General features: G+C 42.6%; 1 protein-coding gene across 4 annotated transcripts in view; it reads left to right on the forward strand.

Moving 5' to 3' along the window:
• Positions 1 to 1,302: 1,302 nt before the first annotated feature.
• Positions 1,303 to 22,677, forward strand: part of ADGRV1 (adhesion G protein-coupled receptor V1) — a 527,599-nt gene continuing 506,224 nt past the window's right edge. For 3 of the 4 annotated variants that reach the window (XM_075593079.1, XM_075593082.1, XM_075593095.1), the window contains exon 1: positions 15,370 to 15,485. In XM_075593079.1, coding sequence (XP_075449194.1) covers positions 15,464 to 15,485 — 22 coding nt within the window. In that variant the 5' untranslated portion in view covers positions 15,370 to 15,463. Of the gene's footprint in view, positions 1,415 to 15,369; positions 15,486 to 22,677 lie in introns of those variants that run through there. The other variant, XM_075593091.1, reaches the window with a different exon arrangement.

Here is a 22,677-nt window from a genome sequence, read left to right on the forward strand (position 1 = left end):
GCATAGTGGTACTTTTATTTGCTTTTTGCTGAGCGTTAATATTCATAAAGACTGTTCGATGCTCATAGAACTCATGACAGACTGGGTAATGTTGATACAATTTAATATAATCAGTGCATGATACCTTTCAGGTAACTGATATGATATTGTTGAGCAGATAAGTGTCCCCATCAACACGCCTAACTGGATAGATCTCACATGCAGCAGTGAAGATTCAAACACATCCTTGTGTCCAGAAGAAATGGCGTGTGCAATAATAGGGGTCAAAGCTTTGCTTCAATTGGTCAAGATATACTGTATATATAGCAAAGGACTCACGTTGTGATGCAGAGTCCCGCTGAATATCCCATGTCCTCAGGTACTTGTGTGCAATCTGCTGACAAGGTGGAACTGGATACAAAAAAGGTGAGAAGCAGAGTACTACCCATGTGGAGTAAGGAGAGATGCGTGTCCCAAAGTAGTAAAAAAATGAGGATCTGTTATCTTATATATTATCTATAGTATGACAAGGGCTAGTAGCCCACACCAACATGTTTAGCGCCAAACAGGCGCTTTATCAAAGTTAAAGAAGACATACTTACTGGAGTGTTATAAACCCTCAGGGCGCGCTGCTGCCACCACCAATCTGCTCTGGCCCGGGGAATCCTCCCAATTACGTCTGGCGTGCGACGTCAGCGCGTCCTAGCGTGCATAAAGAATCTTTCAACTTTATTGAATACAAAACACTCTGGCAACAGACAACAGAAACACACAAATGAATAAACATCCAAAAAAGGATGCTGAGCGTTGCCTACTACCTTATATATATATAGTTCAGTACTACAATTTTTTTAAAAGAATTAAAAGACGATAACAACAAGATAAAGGGTTCGAAAATTAGGAAAATCACAGCAAGAAGAATTGCATTTAACTTTCCCTTTTTCCCTGACTAATAAATGTAAAAAGCTTCAATATTGATTCAATGAAGTGAATGTCTGCATCGTTTCGAAGAGACTGACAAGGGGACAATTGCTTCCATGGTTACATTTCGAAATGCAGTGTGGTTGCTGTTCTTTGTTGGGTTCCTCCCTCCACCATTGAAGTAAAATAACAAACCACAGGAGACCCTGCCACACATGGTGAACATCATCCAGGAGCAACTTTAAAAGATCAAGCTAGCTGGTGTTAACCAAGCCTCATTCTAGACAGAGATCCCTGTTGATTTATGTTATAAAATACTTGAAAAGCAAGGAGAAAAAGAGAATTGGAGCACATATTTTGACCCATTTTTCCTCATGCATAAGAATAAAGCCATAGCCAGAATTTCATGTCCCAGAAAGAGACTCTAGAGGACAACTGTGTGTGCGTCTAACAAGTGGGGAGACTTTTGACCCAACGCTTTTACGGTCTATTAAAACGTACACTCCTGAATAAGGTAACCAATTTATGTATTTATTTTCAGATGCTGTTTTCAGATGCTGTTGCAACCTTTTTCCCAACGAGGACCTAAATTTCGATTGCTGTGTAAATAAACTCCACTTGTTGAAGAAGTCCAAGTGTGCTGGATCTATTTTGCCTTTATGATATATACATATATATATATCACATATCATAAAGGCAAAATAGATCCAGCACACTTGGACTTCTTCAACAAGTGGAGTTTATTTACACGGTGATCGAAATTTAGGTCCTCGTTGGGACAAAGGTTGCAACGGGGAAATACCACTTATTGAAGAAGTCCAAGTGTGCTGGATCTATTTTGCTTTTAAGCTATACATAACTTCACATTCATGACACCTTTGCAAAGTGTATTATAGGAGTGCCGTACTTTCACTGACTTTTATATTGATAGATAGATATATAATATGTGACATATTGCATGTAACGTTTAGATACCTTTTCTCACAGATGTGAGCAATGTATAAATGTGTATTTGATGTAAGAATAAATGCAATTTTGTGATAGAGCAGAACATCTGGTTGGTACAAAAGCCTGGTTATGAACCAGTGTCTTAGGAAATTAAAACCCACACTTTCTTACATTTATTTTTTGCATTTTTTACCATGAAACATTTAACAATACAGCTTGTCTTAAAGGTTGCAATGTTAAATTGATAACTGTGCAATACATTTAATAGACTAAATTCTGGGGGCAAATATTCAAATGTATAGGTTTATATTTAGTAAGTACTGTAGTCTTATGTCATTGTGTTTTGTCTTCTGTCATAATACACCTTATAGCTCTTGACTTCAATGGGCTGTAAGATGTCTTCCATCACTGGAAGATGCTTTATGGCAGAATAATGCTAGGTACATTTTAAGGGGTGACACTTTCCTTTGTGTATTGGTTTTAGTTCTGTTTTGGTTTCAGATTTTATCAAAACTTTATGGGGGGAAAAATTGGGGAAATATTTTCCAATGTTTCACAAAAGTTTGCAGGAATTTTTGAAAAGTTAGACCAGTTTATAAAAAAAAAAAAAACACACCAAATTTTTTTTCAAGAATGAGCCTTTCTTGGGTTTTTGCTTTAAGTTCACTCAGATTTGGTAGCTTGTATCGAGAAGTTTGTCTCTAACGTCCGTACAAAGTTCACCAAGTTCAGATTTCAAACATGCCCATCTTTCATATATTGCCCATTGATTTTTTTACTATTATGATGGTCATTCATCAACACAGGTTGAATGATGTCTATGCTACATAGAACCTTCTCCATAGTAGCATCATATACTAAACTCCGCAGATCTCTAATGCTTCTGATTTTTAAGTATGTTAAATTTACAGATGCAGGAATGACTCTGTACTAACCTATATCATCCCACACCAGTCTTTGACTATTTGCTATTAATTCATTACAACATATGAGTGCGAACCATAGGGGTCTAGTTAATATCTCTTCCCTGAGGGCTTTTCTTTGTTGTTCTATATTGCCCATGATGTCACAATTTCGAACTGTTATCAATTCATTAAACAATAAACTTTATTTTGCACATGCATTTTTGATTTTTTTATGAGTATGACTTTGGGAATGAGTAAGATTCGTTGCAGGTGTTTATACCTCTTCGTGTAGCTGCATGAGAGTTTCTCATAGACTTAGTTGTATATGAACACTTGAGACATCGTAAGTCTCTTCTTCAGAAGTCTGTAGAACTCTTATGACAACACAATACAATAAAGTCTAAATTTCAGATACTAGAACTCTGCATTACAGCATTAATAAGATCAACATTTTTACCAGTAGAATAGAGCCTGTTTCTCTACTGCTAAATAACTATTATTTTACTGTACATCAAAATCCAGCAAAAAAATAATATGCAATATGCCCCTGTTTAAACCCCAGTTCTCTTTAAGGGTTCACAAAATATGTTTCTTTTATAAATTGTCTTGTCTTTGTATTTGCATCATATACTTTCCTGCCAAACAGTGAGCAATTCAGAGAAATCTTGATGTACAGTACATGCATACAAGGAAATGATGGCTTCAGTGAATAAAGTACAATTCTGCCAACAGAGTGAGCTAATAAAATACCACTGGTTTGGATTCCAGCTGGGGCTGTCAGAGTTAAGTCTGGTCTGGCAAATTGCTATTTTATCTCCTCATTTTGTTAATAGAGTTTTCTTTATGTATCAAATAAAAAGTCAAAAGTTAATTTTTATTTCACTGATGAGTTCAATCAGCTTCATGACTTTCTCTTAGTGAGTAATACCTAACACAATGCATCATGTACTCTGCCAGTATTGGGTCCATGTTTGGGGTCACCATTTATTGAGCCTTCTAACCCCAATGATTATTTAGCCTAGTGCACCAATTAAGGGACTTGTTTCTCTTCTCCCTCTGGGGGTGTTCTGGTTGATCAGTCTTTCCTTTGGTGCACCTACTAGGCCTTATCTCCATTCACACATTACGATGAGCAGTGGGCTCTTTTCTGTTTATAGCCATTATCTGTATCAAATAATCAATGTGTGGATGATGAGGGTAATGTATCAAAATCTCTCGCCTTCACAAATTGAACACCAGATACTTTTTATTTTTATATGATTTTTTTTAATTTGAAAATAGTTAGTTCTACCTGTACCTTTTGCACCATTATTTTGCCACTGGAATACTTTAAAACATAAACCATTACTGTATGTGTGTTAATTGAACACAGCATCACAACTATAAGTCAACATGTGACTCTATGCCCCTTTAAGTGACACTAGCCATGCATAGCAACGAATGGCACAACTAAGATTACTTGACTAGTGTTAATCAATTATTTAAATATTTAATATTAAATAATAAAAATTGTCGCCATAAATAAAAATAAAGTTATATCACCTGGCATGGACTGATGCTTAGAAACCAAAAACATTTTTTGTGTATTCACATATCTTGTTAATATACCATAGGAACAATAATTTGTACAGAAGATATGAGATATGAACTTTAATATACAGCTTTTTTTCATTCTGATTTTCTGCTTGCAGCTGTGTGATACATAAGCAGCTAGTTAGAATGCTAATTGTGAAGTTGACATCACCTCTGACATAGCACAGCCGTTCACAGTAAGACAAAAGGAACACAAAGATATGCAGAGAAATACAGATGGATTCACTAATCGGTGTACAGTGGCTGTCTATGTGAGTGTGCTAAAGCACTTCTGCCCAGGGCGGCTGACAGGGGGGAGAGCTGGGACAGGTGTCCCATGCGGGGGCCCAACTGCCGGTCCTCTCATTGCCGCCGTGCCGGCTCTCCCCCAGCTATGGGCCTCCCCTCACTTTTTTTTGTATGTATTTAGGGGTGGTTTTAATGTATTTGGGGGTGGGAAGGTTTTTTCGTATTGGGGGGTGGGGTTTTTTGGTAAGTAGTTTGTGTGGGGTAGATTGTGTGAGGGGGAGAGAATGAGTGGGTGGGGGGTGAAGTGGTGAGGAGGGGGAATTGAGTGAAGGTGGGGTAATTGACGTAGGGAGTGGGGGATACAGTGAGAGGAGAGAGGGGGTAAGTGAGTAAGGAAAAGAGGGAGTAAGAGTGAGATGCAGGGGAGAGAAATACATGCGAGGTGGGAAGAGATTTAGTGAGAGTGGGGCAATTGATGAAGTGAGAGGGGTGAGTGAGGAAGAGAGGGAGTGAGACGGAGGGAAGACAAATACTTGGAAAGTGGGGGGGAAATAGAGGGGGCTTGCGAGGTGTGACATGGGGGGATCGCGAGACCGCCGACACGGTGGTGGAGGGGGCAGTCGGAGCTCTAGTCCTGGCCCCCTGGAAATCTGTCTGCAGCCCTGCATTCACCATTTAGGAAACTAAGATTATACCTCAAACTAATAATATTTGATTAACTCCTTCCTAACTCCCTTGTAAAGTACTGTGCCACAAATATTAATGCTAAAAGATGGCAAGATGTAAATGCTTTAGTGTCAACTCTATGCCAAAATTACTTTAATTGGTAACATAGAAATATGAAAAATAACAGTAATTTGTTTGTAGCAAAACACAATTTCTTATTAAAACTAGGTAAACTTTTTTTTAAAGGAGTTTTCTCAGAGATGCCTAATGTCTGAGTCATTGTCACAGCATCATGGTATCACTTCTGTATTTATTCCTACATTAAGTACATTTCGTTAACATTTATGTTTTGTGGTTAAATCAAAGGTGTTGTAAAGCTATAGTATATCATATATGAAGCCCCCTTTCCCCAGTGTCTAGGGAAACTACGTGTGGTGCATTACCTGAGTGGCTCACAGGAAGCCTGATCCTCCACTGCAGGGAGCCTGGGGTGATTCGATCTGATGACAGCGCCTCCACGTGGGAGGGATCCAAGCGCAGTTGGATAACCCCTTCCCAGGAACACACAGTAAAGAATAAATATACACACGTGATATAACAACTGATCTTTACTGGTAATAAAGACATACAATACAATACTGGTAACACATATAACTCTACACAACTGTACCCCAACACAATAACGCCACCCTGGTGAGACCCCCAAAGTACTGAGGTGCTCTGGGCACCTAATCCCACCCGATGTCCACAGGGTCAAACCCACCCAAGGTGTGTGTGGTAGCGCTACCCACAGAATGTGTGTATGGCCGCTGGTGCACGTAGATGATGATACCTTACCGGGTACCGCCGAATGACACAAGGATCCGTCTGATCCAAGAAAGACATCCGCCTCTGCGTGGGGTGAACTCCCTTTGGAGTATCTCACCTTTAAGAGTCTCTCAACAGTGATGGTGGCCTGATCACAGGCCTGGCACACCGTGTGGCGCCCATCACCGGCGTGCTGTACCCTCACTATAGGTATATACCGGGGAAAGTGTCCCTAACTATGGGCCTTCCCTACATCAGCCACAAGCTGAGGATGATCGGGGTCTATCTGGGGCCTGCGTCAGCAATCTAGGCCTAGTCCAGGGAAGCACTGCTCCCTGGACACTACCTCTCTGGTTGCTTCCTGGTCTCCACTGGCGTGGTCCCTCTCAAGCGCACCAATTGTATCTAACTGCCTGCAGGAGAATCTAGCAGCCCTATTAGCTGTCGGGCCTCACGTTTGAAGCAGACCCTGGGGCTGCTGGGACTTGTAGTCCCTCTGTCTGCTATGCAGACCCTGGCTAATGGCCGCCGCACTATCCTAGCTACTGCGCATGTGCGAGGCTTCAATGCGCATGTGCAACTGACAAAGATGGTTGCCACCTGTAGCGCCGGTCCACCCAGGAGCTCTGGTGGCACCCATTCCGCCCGCAGCCTCCGGAGAAGATCACTTCAGCAACCTGCCCTGCCCACAGCTCTGGCGACTCAGCAACAGCCTGCAGCCTCCCCCTTTCCCCGCAGCTGCAGCGAGGTAAGGGGAACCAAGGGGGACCTGGGTACATATATCATATTTCCTATATCATGATTATATATATGGCCGCTCCTCCGTCTCTTACCATGCATCCCAAAACTGGAACAGTCTACCGGAGACTCTCACAGCCGCCACCAGTCTAAGTTCTTTCAAAACTAAAGCTGTCTCACATTTTAATCTGGTCTGTAACTGATACATATGCCTATAATATATATTATCTTTAACTGTGCATGCAATGTCATGTATATAATGTATACCCTGTTCACTTATGTAACTATGTATTGTAACATGTATTATTTGTCATCTTAACTCTACTGTATGCCCAGGACATACATGAAAACGAGAGGTAACTCTCAATGTATTACTTCCTTGGTAAAACATTATAGAAATAAATAATCAAATAATCTTCAGCCTTTGTCATTCACTGCTGGATGTAGACCTCAACAATGATCTTCCAGGTACTGCGGTTGCAAACCTCTCTTCTCAACATTGCTCATAAGGGACAATGTATATGTCCGTTGTGACAGAAACCAGGGGATGGTAATAAATTCCGTATATAGGGCTCCCAGGATACTAGACAGTTTCTATCCTGTTTGGCCTGGGAGTGCAGCCTTATAATACATACACTCCATCCCACAGTTTGGCAAGCGCTGGAACTGAGGGATGAGAGATCCAGACCAGAGTTTGTCTGCTGCCTGATTTCTGTCACCTGTCATGCTAATTAGGAATCAGGTATGAAAGACTGATTTCCTGTTTGCTCGGGTCTCCCCACAAGAGCCAGGAGGCTGGAAGGCTGCTGAACTACAGAGGGGAGAAGCCTCTTCCCCAAACAGGTTCAATCTTTCTGTTCATTTGTGTAAGACTGCAAAAGTACCGTGTTTTGATGTTGGAAGTGGAAAAGCCACTTCCAACCCTGAGTCAGGGATATCTAAGTTAAGTTATCGCTCAGGTGAGCAGCTTTTGTTTTGATCTGTTTTCTGTTGTATGCACTGTGGCAGTCTCAGTGCCTGGGACTGAATAAACCAGGCATAGCCTGTTTAAAGGAACAGTACGTGACGCCTCATCATTTAACCTACCCTAAAAGACCGTGTTCTAAACAGTCCCGGACAAACGACGGAGCCCCGGAGTAAGCCGTTTGTCACATATGGTGGAGAATGCGGGCAGAGCACTAGGGGGTCTGCGGGTTGAAGAACTTTGAAAAAAAAAAAAAAAAAAGTTTTTTTTCATCCTCTGCAAACAAGATGGAAGACGTGGTGGGTGCGCTGGTACGCAATGTCGCTGCCCAGAAAGACGCGAATGAAACCCAGCAACAGCTGTTAATAGCCCAGCAAGAAACTAATGCAAACCAGCAGCAGACGAATGCAGCCCAGCAACAGCTGCTAATAGCCCAGCAAGAGATTAATGCCAACCAGCAACAGGCGAATGCCAACCAGCAACAGGCGAATGCAAACCAGCAACAGACGAATGAAGCCCTGCAAAACGCGAATGCAAACCAGCAAGAGACAAACCGCTTGCTGAGAGAGGAGCAACAGCGGTTCGCTCAGGGCTTACAGCAGGAACTCGAGATCCTGAGGAGGACTATCAGTAACCTTCCACTGGCAGCGGCAGCCCCAGTACCGAAAATGACCAGGGCAAGCCACTACCTTCAGAAGATGGGACCCTCGGATGATGTGGAAGCCTATCTTCTCACGTTTGAACGCACGGCACAGAGAGAGGGATGGCCAGAAGCTGAGTGGGCTGGTCTAATCGCACCCTTCCTAAGCGGCGAACCCCAGAAGGCTTACTTTGATCTAGAGCCAGCCGAAGCTAACGTCTATGCAAAATTGAAGTTCGAGATCCTCGCCCGCCTCGGCGTAACCACGGCTGTTCGCGCCCAAAGGTTTCACGCATGGTCCTTCACGATGGATAAAGCCACCCGAAGCCAGATGTATGACCTCTTCCACCTCGCCCGGAAGTGGCTACAACCCGAGATCAACTCAGCCAGCCACATCGTGGAACGGTTGGTCATGGACCAGTTCTTGAGGAAACTTCCCTCTGCCTTACGCCGTTGGGTCAGTCGGAGTGACCCCCACAATGCGGATGAGCTTGTGGCCCTCGTAGAAAGGTACAATGCAGCAGAAGAGCACCCGCAACCCACAGTCGTGGAGCAACCCCACTACCCGAGGTTCCAGGACTCTTCCAGAGACGGTAAAAGGGTACCGGGGTTAAGGGGCGCTGAAGAGCGGCGACCACCTTCACGCAGCACCAGCAACAGTGGTTCGCACACTAAGGGCAATAGCCAACATGGGGAGCCGGGAAAAGGCTCTAAGTGGGACACAGACTATGTACCTAAATGTGTAAATTGTCATGAGAGGGGCCACACAGCAAAAATCTGCCCACTAAATGATGAGCCCATGCAATGCAACAGCGTGGAACCTTATTCGCTGTTGTCCCAATGTATGGGCCCTAGCCCAGAGGACCCCTTGAATAACCATCTGTGGGCATTTGTAAAGGTTAATGGTAAGAGGGTTCGGGCACTTCTTGACTCTGGGAGTATGGTCACACTAGTGTCCGAATACCTCTTGCCCATTAAGAAGAAACAGGGAAACAGTTCACAAAGAGTGGCAATTTGTTGTATACATGGGGATAATCATGAATATTCCACTGTTGATGTTTTTTTTGAAACAGAGTTTGGTTCTTTAGATTTCAAGGTGGGTATTGTACCCAAACTGGCACATGATGTGTTAATAGGGACCGACTTTCCCCATTTTCTAAAAATGTGGTCCCCCGCTCAGAATAGCGCCCAGAGTTCAATAGCGGACCATAACGAAGTATTAGAAGAAACAAATCCTTTCCCTTTTTCAGAAATGGAGGTTGACGAGGGCCCAAATAAGAAGGGGGAAAAGGAGGAGTGCTGTAAAATTCCCTTCCCCATCACTACTTTGGTAGGGAATACCCCAAATCAAGATGTTGAGCAGACACTTACCACCCCAGAACCGGATAAGACCCTCGCTGACCTAGAGGTCAGTCCTGGGAGTTTTAAGAAGGCCCAGTGGGAGGACCCCACATTAGCGGTAGCAAGGGGAAATATACGGGACCAGAATAGTACTCCTGGCCAACCAGATAGGTCACTTGCTTACCCCTACTTCGAGGTAGAGAACGACCTAGTATATCGGGTTGATAAAAGGAAATCAGTTACAACTAAACAATTGTTGGTACCACGGACATTCCGTAACGTAGTATTACACCTCGCACATAGTCATCCATTGGGGGGACACCTAGGGGTGGAAAAGACAAAAGAAAAGGTTCTCCGAAGCTTCTATTGGCCTGGGGTTCTGGCAGAAATTACGAATTATTGTTCCTCATGCCCAGAATGTCAGATCACCGCCCCGTTCAAGGCGTACCGCAGCCCATTAGTACCCCTTCCCATAATAGAGGTACCATTTGACCGGATTGCTATGGATCTAGTAGGACCCCTAATAAAGTCTGCTAGGGGACATCAGCATATATTGGTAATATTAGATTATGCCACCCGATATCCGGAGGCAGTTCCCCTACGTAGCACCTCAGCTAAAAACATAGCAAAAGAGTTAGTAGTTCTGTTTTCCCGGGTCGGGATTCCTAAAGAGATTCTATCTGACCAGGGAACACCATTTATGTCCCAAGTAACGAAAGAGCTATGTAAACTCCTAAAAATCAAGCATCTCAGAACCTCAGTCTATCATCCACAAACAGATGGTTTAGTGGAAAGGTTCAATAAAACCTTAAAGAGCATGTTACGGCGGGCGGTTGATAAAGATGGGAAAAACTGGGATTGTTTGTTACCGTACCTGTTATTTGCCATTAGGGAAGTTCCCCAATCATCCACTGGCTTCTCCCCGTTTGAACTATTGTATGGCCGACACCCAAGGGGCTTACTGGATATAGCCAAAGAGACTTGGGAACACGAGGTTACCCCTTACAGAAGTGTAATAGAGCATGTTGCCCAGATGCAGGACCGCATTGCTGCAGTCCTACCCATAGTGAGGGAACACATGGAGAAAGCTCAAGAAGCACAGAGGAATACATATAATAAGGGTGCTAGGGTCAGAATTTTTTCTCCAGGTGATAGGGTACTAGTTCTGGTTCCCACCGTGGAGAGTAAATTCCTTGCTAAATGGCATGGGCCATATGAGGTCTTGGAAAGAGTGGGAGAAGTAAATTATAAGGTAAGACAGCCAGGTAGGAGGAAACCTGAGCAAATTTACCATATAAACCTACTCAAGCCCTGGAAAGATAGAGAAGTCTTGTTAACCCTAGTACCCCCAGGTCCGTCAGAGAATCAAGAAACTGACCCAGAGGTTAGCATAGCTGAAACCCTGTCTGTTCATCAGAAACGAGAGGTTCAGAATTTAGTGAAAAGAAACAAAGAAATCTTCTCTATACGGCCAGGTAGAACTAGCGTAATTGAACATGACCTAGTCTCTGAACCGGGGGTCCGAGTTAACCTTAAACCGTACCGAATCCCAGAGGCCAAAAGAAAGGCTATAAGTTTAGAGGTTAAAAAAATGCTAAAACTAGGTGTAATTGAGGAATCCCAAAGTGGGTGGAACAGCCCTATAGTCTTAGTCCCAAAGCCAGATGGTACAACAAGGTTTTGTAATGACTACCGGAAACTAAACGCGGTGTCAAAATTTGATACTTATCCTATGCCCAGGGTAGATGAACTTGTAGAGAGACTGGGCAAAGCCCGATATCTCACAACCCTAGACCTAACAAAAGGGTACTGGCAGGTTCCCCTCACAGAAAGGGCAAAAGAAAAGACAGCCTTCTCAACCCCAGACGGCCTCTTTCAGTATAAGGTGTTGCCTTTTGGCTTACATGGAGCTCCCGCCACATTCCAAAGAATGATGGATAAAATTTTAAAACCACATGCTCGGTATGCTGCCGCCTACCTGGATGATGTGGTAATCCATAGTGAAGATTGGCAATCCCACCTTCCAAAGGTCCAAGCTGTGCTTGACGCAGTCCGGTCTGCTGGACTAACTGCTAACCCCGCTAAATGCACTATTGGTCTGGAGGAGGCCAAGTATCTGGGATATTCTATTGGCAGAGGTTTACTCAAACCCCAAACACTCAAAGTGGAGGCGATACAAAATTGGCCAAGGCCAGTTACAAAAAAACAAGTAAGGACCTTTTTGGGGTTAATTGGGTACTATAGAAGGTTTATTCCCAATTTTGCAACTAAGGCAACCCCACTAACTGACCTCACAAAAGCAAGAGGACCGCTAATGGTAAAGTGGTCCCCCGAAACCGAACAGGCCTTTAGAAGCCTGAAAGAAGCTCTCTGTGCCCAACCAGTGTTGGTCACACCTGACTTCTCCAAAGAGTTCGTAGTCCAAACCGACGCATCTGAGGTAGGGCTGGGGGCGGTACTCTCCCAGGAGTCTCAAGGTGAGGAGCACCCCATCCTTTATTTAAGTAGGAAACTAAATCCCCAGGAGAAAAATTACTCCATAGTAGAGAAAGAGTGTCTCGCAATAAAGTGGGCTGTAGAGACGCTCAAATACTACCTGTTGGGGAGAAAATTCCGGTTGGTCACAGATCATGCACCCCTTACCTGGATGTGTCAAAACAGGGAAAAGAATGCTAGAGTGACCAGGTGGTTCCTAAGCCTACAACCCTTTAAATTTTCTGTGGAACACAGGTCAGGGCACAAACATGGCAATGCTGACGGGTTGTCAAGGATGCACTCCCTAATATCCATGGTCGCTCATCCCTCGAGGTCTGAGCTGGGGGGGAGGATATGTGACAGAAACCAGGGGATGGTAATAAATTCCGTATATAGGGCTCCCAGGATACTAGACAGTTTCTATCCTGTTTGGCCTGGGAGTGCAGCCTTATAATACATACACTCCATCCCACAGTTTGGCAAGCGCTGGAACTGAGGGATGAGAGATCCAGACCAGAGTTTGTCTGCTGCCTGATTTCTGTCACCTGTCATGCTAATTAGGAATCAGGTATGAAAGACTGATTTCCTGTTTGCTCGGGTCTCCCCACAAGAGCCAGGAGGCTGGAAGGCTGCTGAACTACAGAGGGGAGAAGCCTCTTCCCCAAACAGGTTCAATCTTTCTGTTCATTTGTGTAAGACTGCAAAAGTACCGTGTTTTGATGTTGGAAGTGGAAAAGCCACTTCCAACCCTGAGTCAGGGATATCTAAGTTAAGTTATCGCTCAGGTGAGCAGCTTTTGTTTTGATCTGTTTTCTGTTGTATGCACTGTGGCAGTCTCAGTGCCTGGGACTGAATAAACCAGGCATAGCCTGTTTAAAGGAACAGTACGTGACGCCTCATCATTTAACCTACCCTAAAAGACCGTGTTCTAAACAGTCCCGGACAAACGACGGAGCCCCGGAGTAAGCCGTTTGTCACACCGTATACATTGTAACTCCCTTTTAAGGATCAAATATCCTATACGTTTGTATAGAAACAAATTCCAAGAAATCCCTGACATATTTTAATTATTTCATATAACAAAAATAGTAAACCCAAGTGATTTAGAACGCCGCTTTAAACACAAAATACAAGTGATAGATATGTGAAAGTGATCAAGGAATTTTAAATTAAGTGTAAGGTGAATTCAAACAAAAAATCTCAACCTCCAGAGGGAATGGTACAGATTCCCTATAACAAGTAGATGCGTCCAAGGATAGAAGGGAGCATATGTCCGGAACACCCCAAAATATAAAAGAGAAGTATCTAGTGCAATACAGCCATAACAGTATAGAATAAAAGTATAGAATTTGGCTCTTACGAAGAACCTACTTACAAGAAGTAGGATATAAAACAGCAATAGTAGAAGACCGTCTGATACCTAATTCCAGCAAGTGAGTGGATCGTAGTAAATCTCAGGGAGAAAAAACAACAGAGAGGACTCCTAGTGCAGACCAATAAACAATTTATAAAAAATAATAAAAACAGCAGCAAATGTGTGGTGTACATTCAATAAAGGCACATCAAATTATGTGGTGAGCTGAAAGATGAACTGGCGCCGTGGAGGGTACGTGGTATAACATCTGTTCAGTGCTTCGCCCGCTGGTGCCTCACTTCGGATGGCGTTCTACGTCACATCCGCCGGTGTCCCAGCTACTTCCAGATACTCGGAGAAAGGGGCGGTATGCAGCAACGGATCCTCTTGGCTCAGGAAACAGCAGCTCTCACTTGCAGGCTTGGCTGTACGCGTTTCGCTGATCTCAGTCAGCTTCGTCAGGAGCATAATGAGACCCCTAATGGGTGTTACATATATACTATTGCCAATCAATGGGTAATTAATTCACGGGTTCTCTCAAAAGAGTACATAACGCTGTGATTAAAAAATGTACAACTAATGGTCTATATCATCTTTAATATACTAAAACTGCACTTAAAACTCAATAAAATACGTATTAAAACAAATAATCATACATTATAAACAAATTGATCATAAAAATGGAGAGAGAGACAAGAGAGAAGTATTAATAACAAATACATAGTAATTTAATATATATATAGGTAATATTTAGTATTTTTTAGTAGCCACTGTGTCAGGGGCAAACTTCAATGTAAACTGACTTTTCTAAGTGTTTATAGATAATTATAGTATGTCATTTATCATAAGGGTCAATGTATATATCCGTATACATTGTAGCTCTCTTTAAGGATCAAATATCCTATACGTTTGTATAGAGAAAAATCACAACAAATAACTGACATATTTTAATAATTTCATACCACAAAAATAGACATACAGTAAAAAGCACTGATAATGTGTATCTGTCTTGAGAAGCAGCAAAGGGGAGGATGAAGCTTCTGTATTCACCTATGCTTGATATTTGTCCACCTTATACAGTATGTAAAAAAACTTTCAATGTGCATCATCATCCATTTTTAAGCACTGAAAATATGAGTATTGTTAACACATCCTGTTCCCATCTACCACGTCACAATGCTTCCTATCTAAGGGTAAAGCATCTAAACTACCAAATTACACAGTGTGTAGGGAGAGAGAGAGAGAGAGAGAGAGAGAGAGAGAGAGAGAGAGAGAGAGAGAGAGAGAGAGAGAGAGAGAGAGAGAGAGAGAGAGAGAGAGAGAGAGAGAGAGATGGTGTGTGTACTGTACTTGTGTTAAAGTATTAACATACATACACATATGTTACTTTCCAAACCACTAATATCTCACACATTTCTTTTTCAGTCTTCTCTATGTTTGAAATTGTCATTCTCTTCCAAGATTATAGAAGCATTTAAAATAGCAATGTTGCAATGCTTTTGAAAGGAAACACATAATAATAGAACAGGCTGAAGAATATACAATATAGACACACTATCTGTATAATTTACTGTGATGCCTACACGTACAGTATTATATACCATAACATTTGAATACAAATGAAATGTAAATGATATATATTAACATTATGATAATGAAATTAAATACATTTATACATGTACAGTAGGTTATTGACATTGCCATTGACCAGATGCCTCCTTTGCCCCGAATGGGTTACAAGTTCTAGCGATGAGGTTTAGGAACATGCTCTGGAAGGGAGGGAGCTCCTCCTCCCGGAGCACAGAGAGTCAAGGGATAGCTAGAGTGACAGACACAGACAGGCTCAGGAGAGCCCGGTGGGAAATGTCACACTGATCCATCATCACACCAACTATCCAGACCGGATGTCACTGTCCCCGGGTCTAGGTAAGTGGCAGAGGTGACCATCCCTATCAATTACAACCAGACCAGCTCTTCATCACTAAAACTTTCACATGGGGACAACAGACAAGTCTCCAGATGAGTAGCAATTGAATTCAAGGGAAGGCTGATTTTCAAAGCAATAAAGCACCTTGTTGTTGAGTTAACAGGTTGAAACACCTCAGTGTAAAACCTTATGGTTACAGGTACAGCTAATGGAAGCATCAGGTGCTGAATGAACTAAGGCACTCAAGTGTTATGTTACCAGCAGGGAAGATCTCTTTCCTCTAATAAAATGTTTTATTTTATTTTTTTCCATTTGGTTTAGTGTTGTTTCTAAATGTAAAATAAAAGGCACCACATAGTTGATTCCTATTTGGAATTGGGTCTGCATGCTGCATTGGAAAGTGTATTGCTGTTCGAGTGTCAAGGCAAAGTATGTGTCAAATCATTTTTGCACTCAGTTAAATTAAAAGGAGTGAAGACATAATATAATGTTACAAGTTATATTTTTCCTCTCATCAGGATCTTTTCTGAAATTTTAATAGGTTGTTTTAGTTATATCATCACAAATACTCAGTTGAGATTGTAATAGGTTTAATAGTGATGCACCTGTTCTTATCTCAGATAGTATATATCAGACAATTCTGTTGCATATTAGATGATATTGTGGAAATTATAATGGTTACTTACACCCCAGTATCTAGCGAAAAGTTAAAAAAATTTGTGTTACTCATAGTAATTCTCACCTGCATGATTGATGTCAGTAAACAAACTTTTAATAATGTGCATAATATTTATGTAATATATTAAATGTGATTAAAACATGAACGTGCTAATAAGTTTCCATTAGAAATACTTGTTTTCAATGCAAGGTCCAGAACTTGTGATTTTAAGGATTTGTGTTCACCTGATACCCAAGTTGACCTCTTGGCAGAGACAGTCAGAAAGCTCAGTGTTATTCATTTGAGACAGACCTTGTATTGAATTTCATTTTTAACTTTTCGTTGCCATAAGGCTGCCAGTTTATCACAAGGCGATGCACAGTAGGACAAAGGGGCAGTCCAGCTGTTAAAATAGATAATTTAATGGAAAGTTCAGGCATGTGCACATATTATTATTATTATTATTATCATCATCATCATCATCATCATTTTTTGTTGTTGTTAATACAGGCCTCCACTTAGGGGAAATCACAATACTTTACAGTCAGTTTGAGAACAACTACAATTAAATACAATTATTTTGTTTCACATGAGACAGACAAAGCCAGAATTATTATTAATACAGTATAACGCGCCAACATATCCCGCAGCGCTGTACAATAGGGTTGGAGGAGGAAAACAGTAAAATAACAAATATAAACTTACATTGTTACAGTAGATAAGGAGGGTCCTGCCCCAAGGAGCTTACATTCTATAAGGAAGTGTAAGTGGAAACATAGGGTACAGGGGGGTACATTAAATGAACAGAGGTTATACATTCATTCTATACACATTTCATGGACAGTTAGAGATAATAAATGATTATGGGAATTGTAACAGAGCATTTCTAACATCAGAGAACAGCAGCAAACAGCCGGCACCCTTTGGCTGCCGCCTTTGGGGAGACTCGTGTGGTCTCATATCAAAGAAGTCATTGGGCGAAAAGATAGCAGCAGGAAGCAAACAGACCCTCCAAGCAAAAATTCAGGGGGGGGGGGGGGGGTGATTGGATTGCGATCTCAAGGTTTTTCAAGCTGTCTGTCTTTTCTTGATGAAATTAACCCTGTCCACGCTGGCTTAATGGACAGGAGCAGTGAAGGGGAACTATGGTGAAGAGACCCTCTTTGGGAGCCGCCTTTGGGGAGACTTGTGTGGTCTCATATCAAAGATGCTGTAGAACAGGCCTGCCCAACTCGTAAAGTGAGAAGGGCCGAACTGCTCCAAGGAAAAAAAATTTGGGCCGCACGGGTTAAATCATCATCATCATCATCTCTCCTCCAGCACCTCTCATCATCATCATCATCATCATCATCATATCTCCCCCAGAACCCCTCACTATCAATCTTTACGATACTCCCCATCTACCTCTCATACCCCCATCTCTCCCCCTCACCCAGACAATACTCCCCTCCACATCAAACACACAATACCCCCCTCCACATCCCCCCAGCCCATTCCATGTCAGCATCCCCCCCACAAGTCAGCATCCACCCCATGTCTCTCTTCCCTCAATATGACACTCTCTCCCCCTCCCCTTAATGACACTCTCTCCCCCTCCCCTCAATATGACACTCTCCCCCTCCCCTCAATATGACACACTCTCCCCCTCCCCTCAATATGACACTCTCCCCCTCCCCTCAATATGACACTCTCCCCCTCCCCTCAATGTGACACTCTTTCCCCCTCCCCTCCCCTCAATATGACACTTTCTCCCCCCCCTGCAACTCACATCACACCCTCCCCCTGCAACTCACATCACTCTCCCCCTCCCCCTGCAACTCACATCAGTATCTCCCCCCTCCTGCACCTCACATCACTCCCCCCCCCCTGCACCTCACATCACTCTCTCCCCCCCTGCACCTCACATCACTCTCTCCCCCCCTGCACCTCACATCACTCTCTCCCCCCCTGCACCTCACATCACTCTCTCCCCCCCTGTGCCTCACATCACTCTCTCCCCCCCTGCACCTCACATCACTCTCTCCCCCCCCATGCACCTCACATCTCTCTCTCCCCCCTGCACCTCACATCACTCTCTACCCCCCCTGCACCTCACATCACTCTCTCCCCCCCCTGCACCTCACATCACTTCCCCCCCTGCTCCTCACATGTCAGCAGCCAAGCCCCCCCCTCACGTCAGCAGCCCACCCCCTCACATGTCAGCAGCCCAGCCCCCCCCTCACATGTCAGCAGCCCACCCCCCCACCAGCCCGTTTTTCACACCCCCCCCACCAGCCCGTTTTTCACATGCCCCCACCAGCCCGTTTTTCACCCCCACCCCCCCACCAGCCCGTTTTTCACCCCCACCCACCAGCCCGTTTTTCACTCCCACCCACCAGCCCGTTTTTCACCCCCACCAGCCCATTTTACACACACACACATACACACACACACACACACACACACACACACACACACACACACACACACACACACACACACACACACACACACACACACACACACACACACACACACAAACACACACTAAGTGGGGGTACTAAGCCCCGCCCCCGGCATCATCCTGCTATGGAAGAAAAAAAACAGACGTCTGCTGCTGCCCCCGCGCACCGCAAAACCTGGGGGCTGGGAGGGAGGGGGAGGGGGCTGGGAGGAAGAGGGAGGGGCTGGGAGGGAGAGGGAGGGAGGAGGGATGAATCGCCGCCATTTTTTAAAAACTTTTTTTTTTTAAATTTATTTAATTAACTGGCGCCCGGCCAGAGTCATCGCGGGCCGCACAGAGAGGCCAGACGGGCCGCATGTTGTGCAGGCCTGCTGTAGAAGGAGGAGGGCTGTGCGAAGAGAAGGTAAGAGAACTTTACAGAGGCGCCACACTCTCCACGGCAATCAGTGGGGAAGAGAGCAGGGCATCTGTATAGGGGGGGGGGGGGGGGAAAGAAGGAGAAAGAAAATTTTCCGCCCCCTATCGGGATGATAGTGTGCCAAACAGAGCACAGCCAGCGACTTTCACACTTGAAGAGAAAAATATATCCCGGGCAGACTCCAAGCTTTAACAAATCAGCTTTGAATTGCAAGCTTCCAAAAAAAAAGGGACTACATGAACGCACCTACGCGTTTCATGCCGAAGCACTTTGTCAGGGTGCTTGACAAAGTGCTTCGGCATGAAACGCGTAGGTGCATTCATGTAGTCCCTGTTTTTTGGAAGCTTGCAATAAACAGCTGGTTTGCTAAAGCTTGGAGTCTGCCTGGGATATATTTTTCTCTTCAAGTGTGAAAGTCGCTGGCTGTGCTCTGTTTGGCACACTATCATCTGGATCTCTACTATTGACGGATGCATGTCGTGGATGTTCTTAGTGTTCCTGCAATATACAGGTGATATGCCATAGTGCCATGTAATTGTTCCTGTCTTCATTGGACATTGTTGCTTACAATCATTATATGCTTGGGTGTATCTAGATGTGTTATTATATGTGGATGTCAAGTGGACACTACTAGGCACATACCCTTTTCATGTCTCTTTAAGCATGCATTATATGAAGTGAACACTATATCAACGTCTGGACAGTTATTGGATTTATGGATAAGTTTTCTATAAAGCCTTATCTGGTTTTTGAGCACCACAATATCCACCATTAAACCGCCCCCTATCGGGCCTAATGGGAAATCCACCACTGAGTATCATCTGAGCATTCTGGTCCTTCTTCATGGAACCTAACCAAAAAAACATCAGTTATCCATTAGCTTTGAAGGACGCAAGTTGCTGGTTTACTTTTAATTTTAGTGGCTTTATTTACAAATACTAAAACTTAAGTAAAGATGGTATCTACCTAAAATTATGAATTCTGAAGAGACGCTCAACAGTAGATGCAATGGCAATTACTTTTCCTTTGGATTTGTAATTTTTTTTGTACTGTGCATATTTAACTCTTTTTACGCACAGTAAATTCTGCGCTTTAGCCATTCTTAGTATTTTTTCAGTGTAATATACAGTACGTTAACAGTTGCACATATGAGGGGTTATGCATAAAAGTCTCCTGTCTTCAAAAGCAGGACAACATTTTCCCATATTTATCAATGAAAACAAGCCTACAGGAAAAAAAAATATTTGATCAAATCTGGTGCATGTGTGACTCCAGTTCTGCGTTGTTTATGCAACAACCCCATGGTATTTTGTCAAAGTTGGTATGACAAGTAGAGCACTTAAATTTTGTAGTTATTTTCCTTTAGAAAAATAGGCAGACAACAAAAAAAAAATCACGTTTTTTTCATAAAGAAAAGTTTGTAATGATAATTAGTTGTGACGATATGATTTAAGAGAGTGGCTTCATTTCACTGTTGGGAAACTTGTCCCTTTTCAAACATAGCTTGGCTTGTCTCCTTTGGAAGTAGCAGAACTGCTGCTTTAGTCTGACAGCTCTCTGCCATTGTTAATGTCAGGCTTAGTGGATTGCTTCTTCAGACTAAAGAACTGGAGTGGGGGAAATTGGAAAGGTTGATCTTTGGTCACGTCATCTTGAGTTAGTTCTGATGAATAGAAGGGGTGGTTTGGAGATAAATAGTGGACTGCGCTGCGTCTGATCATTCAGAATAATCCAGGTGGGGGCATTGTTATACCTTCTTGCTGTGAGAAACCTATTCAGAATGAACCGGGGAGAACACAAATTGGCTGAAATACCACACATTCTGAAAAAAATAATTGGCTGCATTAGTGGTAATTGGAATAAGCGAAAAAAGGCATCTTGCTGTGTCAGTATAATACAGACTTACACAAGAAATATGCCATAACTGCAATTTTGTAAAACTATATATTTTTGTTGAAGTGGTTAATGTGTCGTTCTAAAGAGACATATTTTGAAAGAAACAGCATAAACCACTCAACCATCAATAGAGTTGGTAGATTAATCTTTTGTGATCAACCTACAGGACTTTTCATGTTAAAACTTTTTAGGGCATTATTATATATATATTATATTATATTATATTATATCAGAAGCACACATACAACAGCATTTATACTTTCTGCTCCTATAAAGATGACAGCATTTGCAAAGAATATAGCTAAATCCAAGATTAATGTGGTTGCTTTGTTATGAAAATCTAGTTAATTAAAATTAAGTCTCATTAGAGTAATGGTGGGAAGGGGCTATGTTTATCTCGGGTAAAATGCAACACCAGAAAAACCATCTCCATTGAGACAATGGGATTTCCTTATTTGATAAATCTATAGTCATTTTGCCACATTTTCCCCAGGTTTAGAGACACCCCTTTCAGCATTGAATCGCTATTTATTAAAGTATTCGATTTGCATAACTGGTGTAGATAACAGCAGATTTATCAAACCGGATGAGTTACATTAGAAGCAATGCAATACATCTCGTATCGTTTTTGTGCACCTGTTTTGCCCTAGATTTGCAGTTAGATGACTTTAATAAATGAATAACCTTAAAATATTGGGTATTTCAGACACTTTTTAACTGAAACAACTTATTTAGGCCACAAATGTATTTTTCTGTATACTACTATTGCACTGTGTGTCTACAAGAAATCTCTTCCTTTTTAACAAACCTCAAGTATTACTTTATTAAGGACTTAACGTGGCCTTAATCCAGCCATCTGGTCTGAGCTTGCGTGGCCATCCGATTTGCGATGCTTGTCTAAGCCTTAGAAATTTCTCACATTTGTAAAGGTTAGGCAAGGAGCTACTTATATGAATAGATTTTGAATAATTCTCATCAAGACAATGGAGCAGGAGTGGAGTAAAAGATGCACGTTATTCTCGGCAGCGCAGGATCTCCTGGCTGTCTTTGCCATGGCTGAAAGGCAATTAGCATTTCAACTAGCCAATTTGGTTAGATGCAATGAAGTGCATGGGTGTGTAATTTGCTGCTCTCTGCTTGGTGCTGCTGAGAACTAGCTGTTGTGTAATCCTGTCAAAGTACCTTTATTTCCAGCACAGTCAGTATTGTTAGCGCTCCTAAAGAATGAATCAACAAAGACATTTCCTTGAATCACACTCTGGGGAGTCAGAGGGGAAGAAAACGGGAAGAATGAGTTAATATGGGAATGATTACAATTATTAAATGGTAATTAGGAGAATGAGCCACACATTCAAAGTCTATAATATAACTTTTTCTAATGTCCTTATAGTGAAATATGTTCATAAAAATCAAGTGATTACACATAGCCCCTGCAACACCAGGATACGATCCTTTCATAAGTCATGTTTTTCTGATTGACGACAATTTTAGAAGAAAAGACAACAGAAAAGTAGCCATTCTTGTAAACATAAGGGAAATAGTGCTCAGTCTAATTATGATACGTTTAAACATACATGTGAAAGAAAGCATGCAAAGTGTTATTGATATATCGATACCAGATAGATACTATTTATCTCAGTAACTATGATATAAATGGCTTCTCTGGCAAGTAACCTCTTTAATTGACTTCAGTAGGGAAATTCGGATGAAAACGGACTGATTGGCTGCTTTGGGTAACATAGAATAAGCCACTTGCAGGGGGGACCTGTGATGAAT

The sequence above is a fragment of the Ascaphus truei genome, chromosome 1 (assembly GCF_040206685.1).
Source record: "Ascaphus truei isolate aAscTru1 chromosome 1, aAscTru1.hap1, whole genome shotgun sequence".
NCBI lineage: Eukaryota > Metazoa > Chordata > Amphibia > Anura > Ascaphidae > Ascaphus > Ascaphus truei.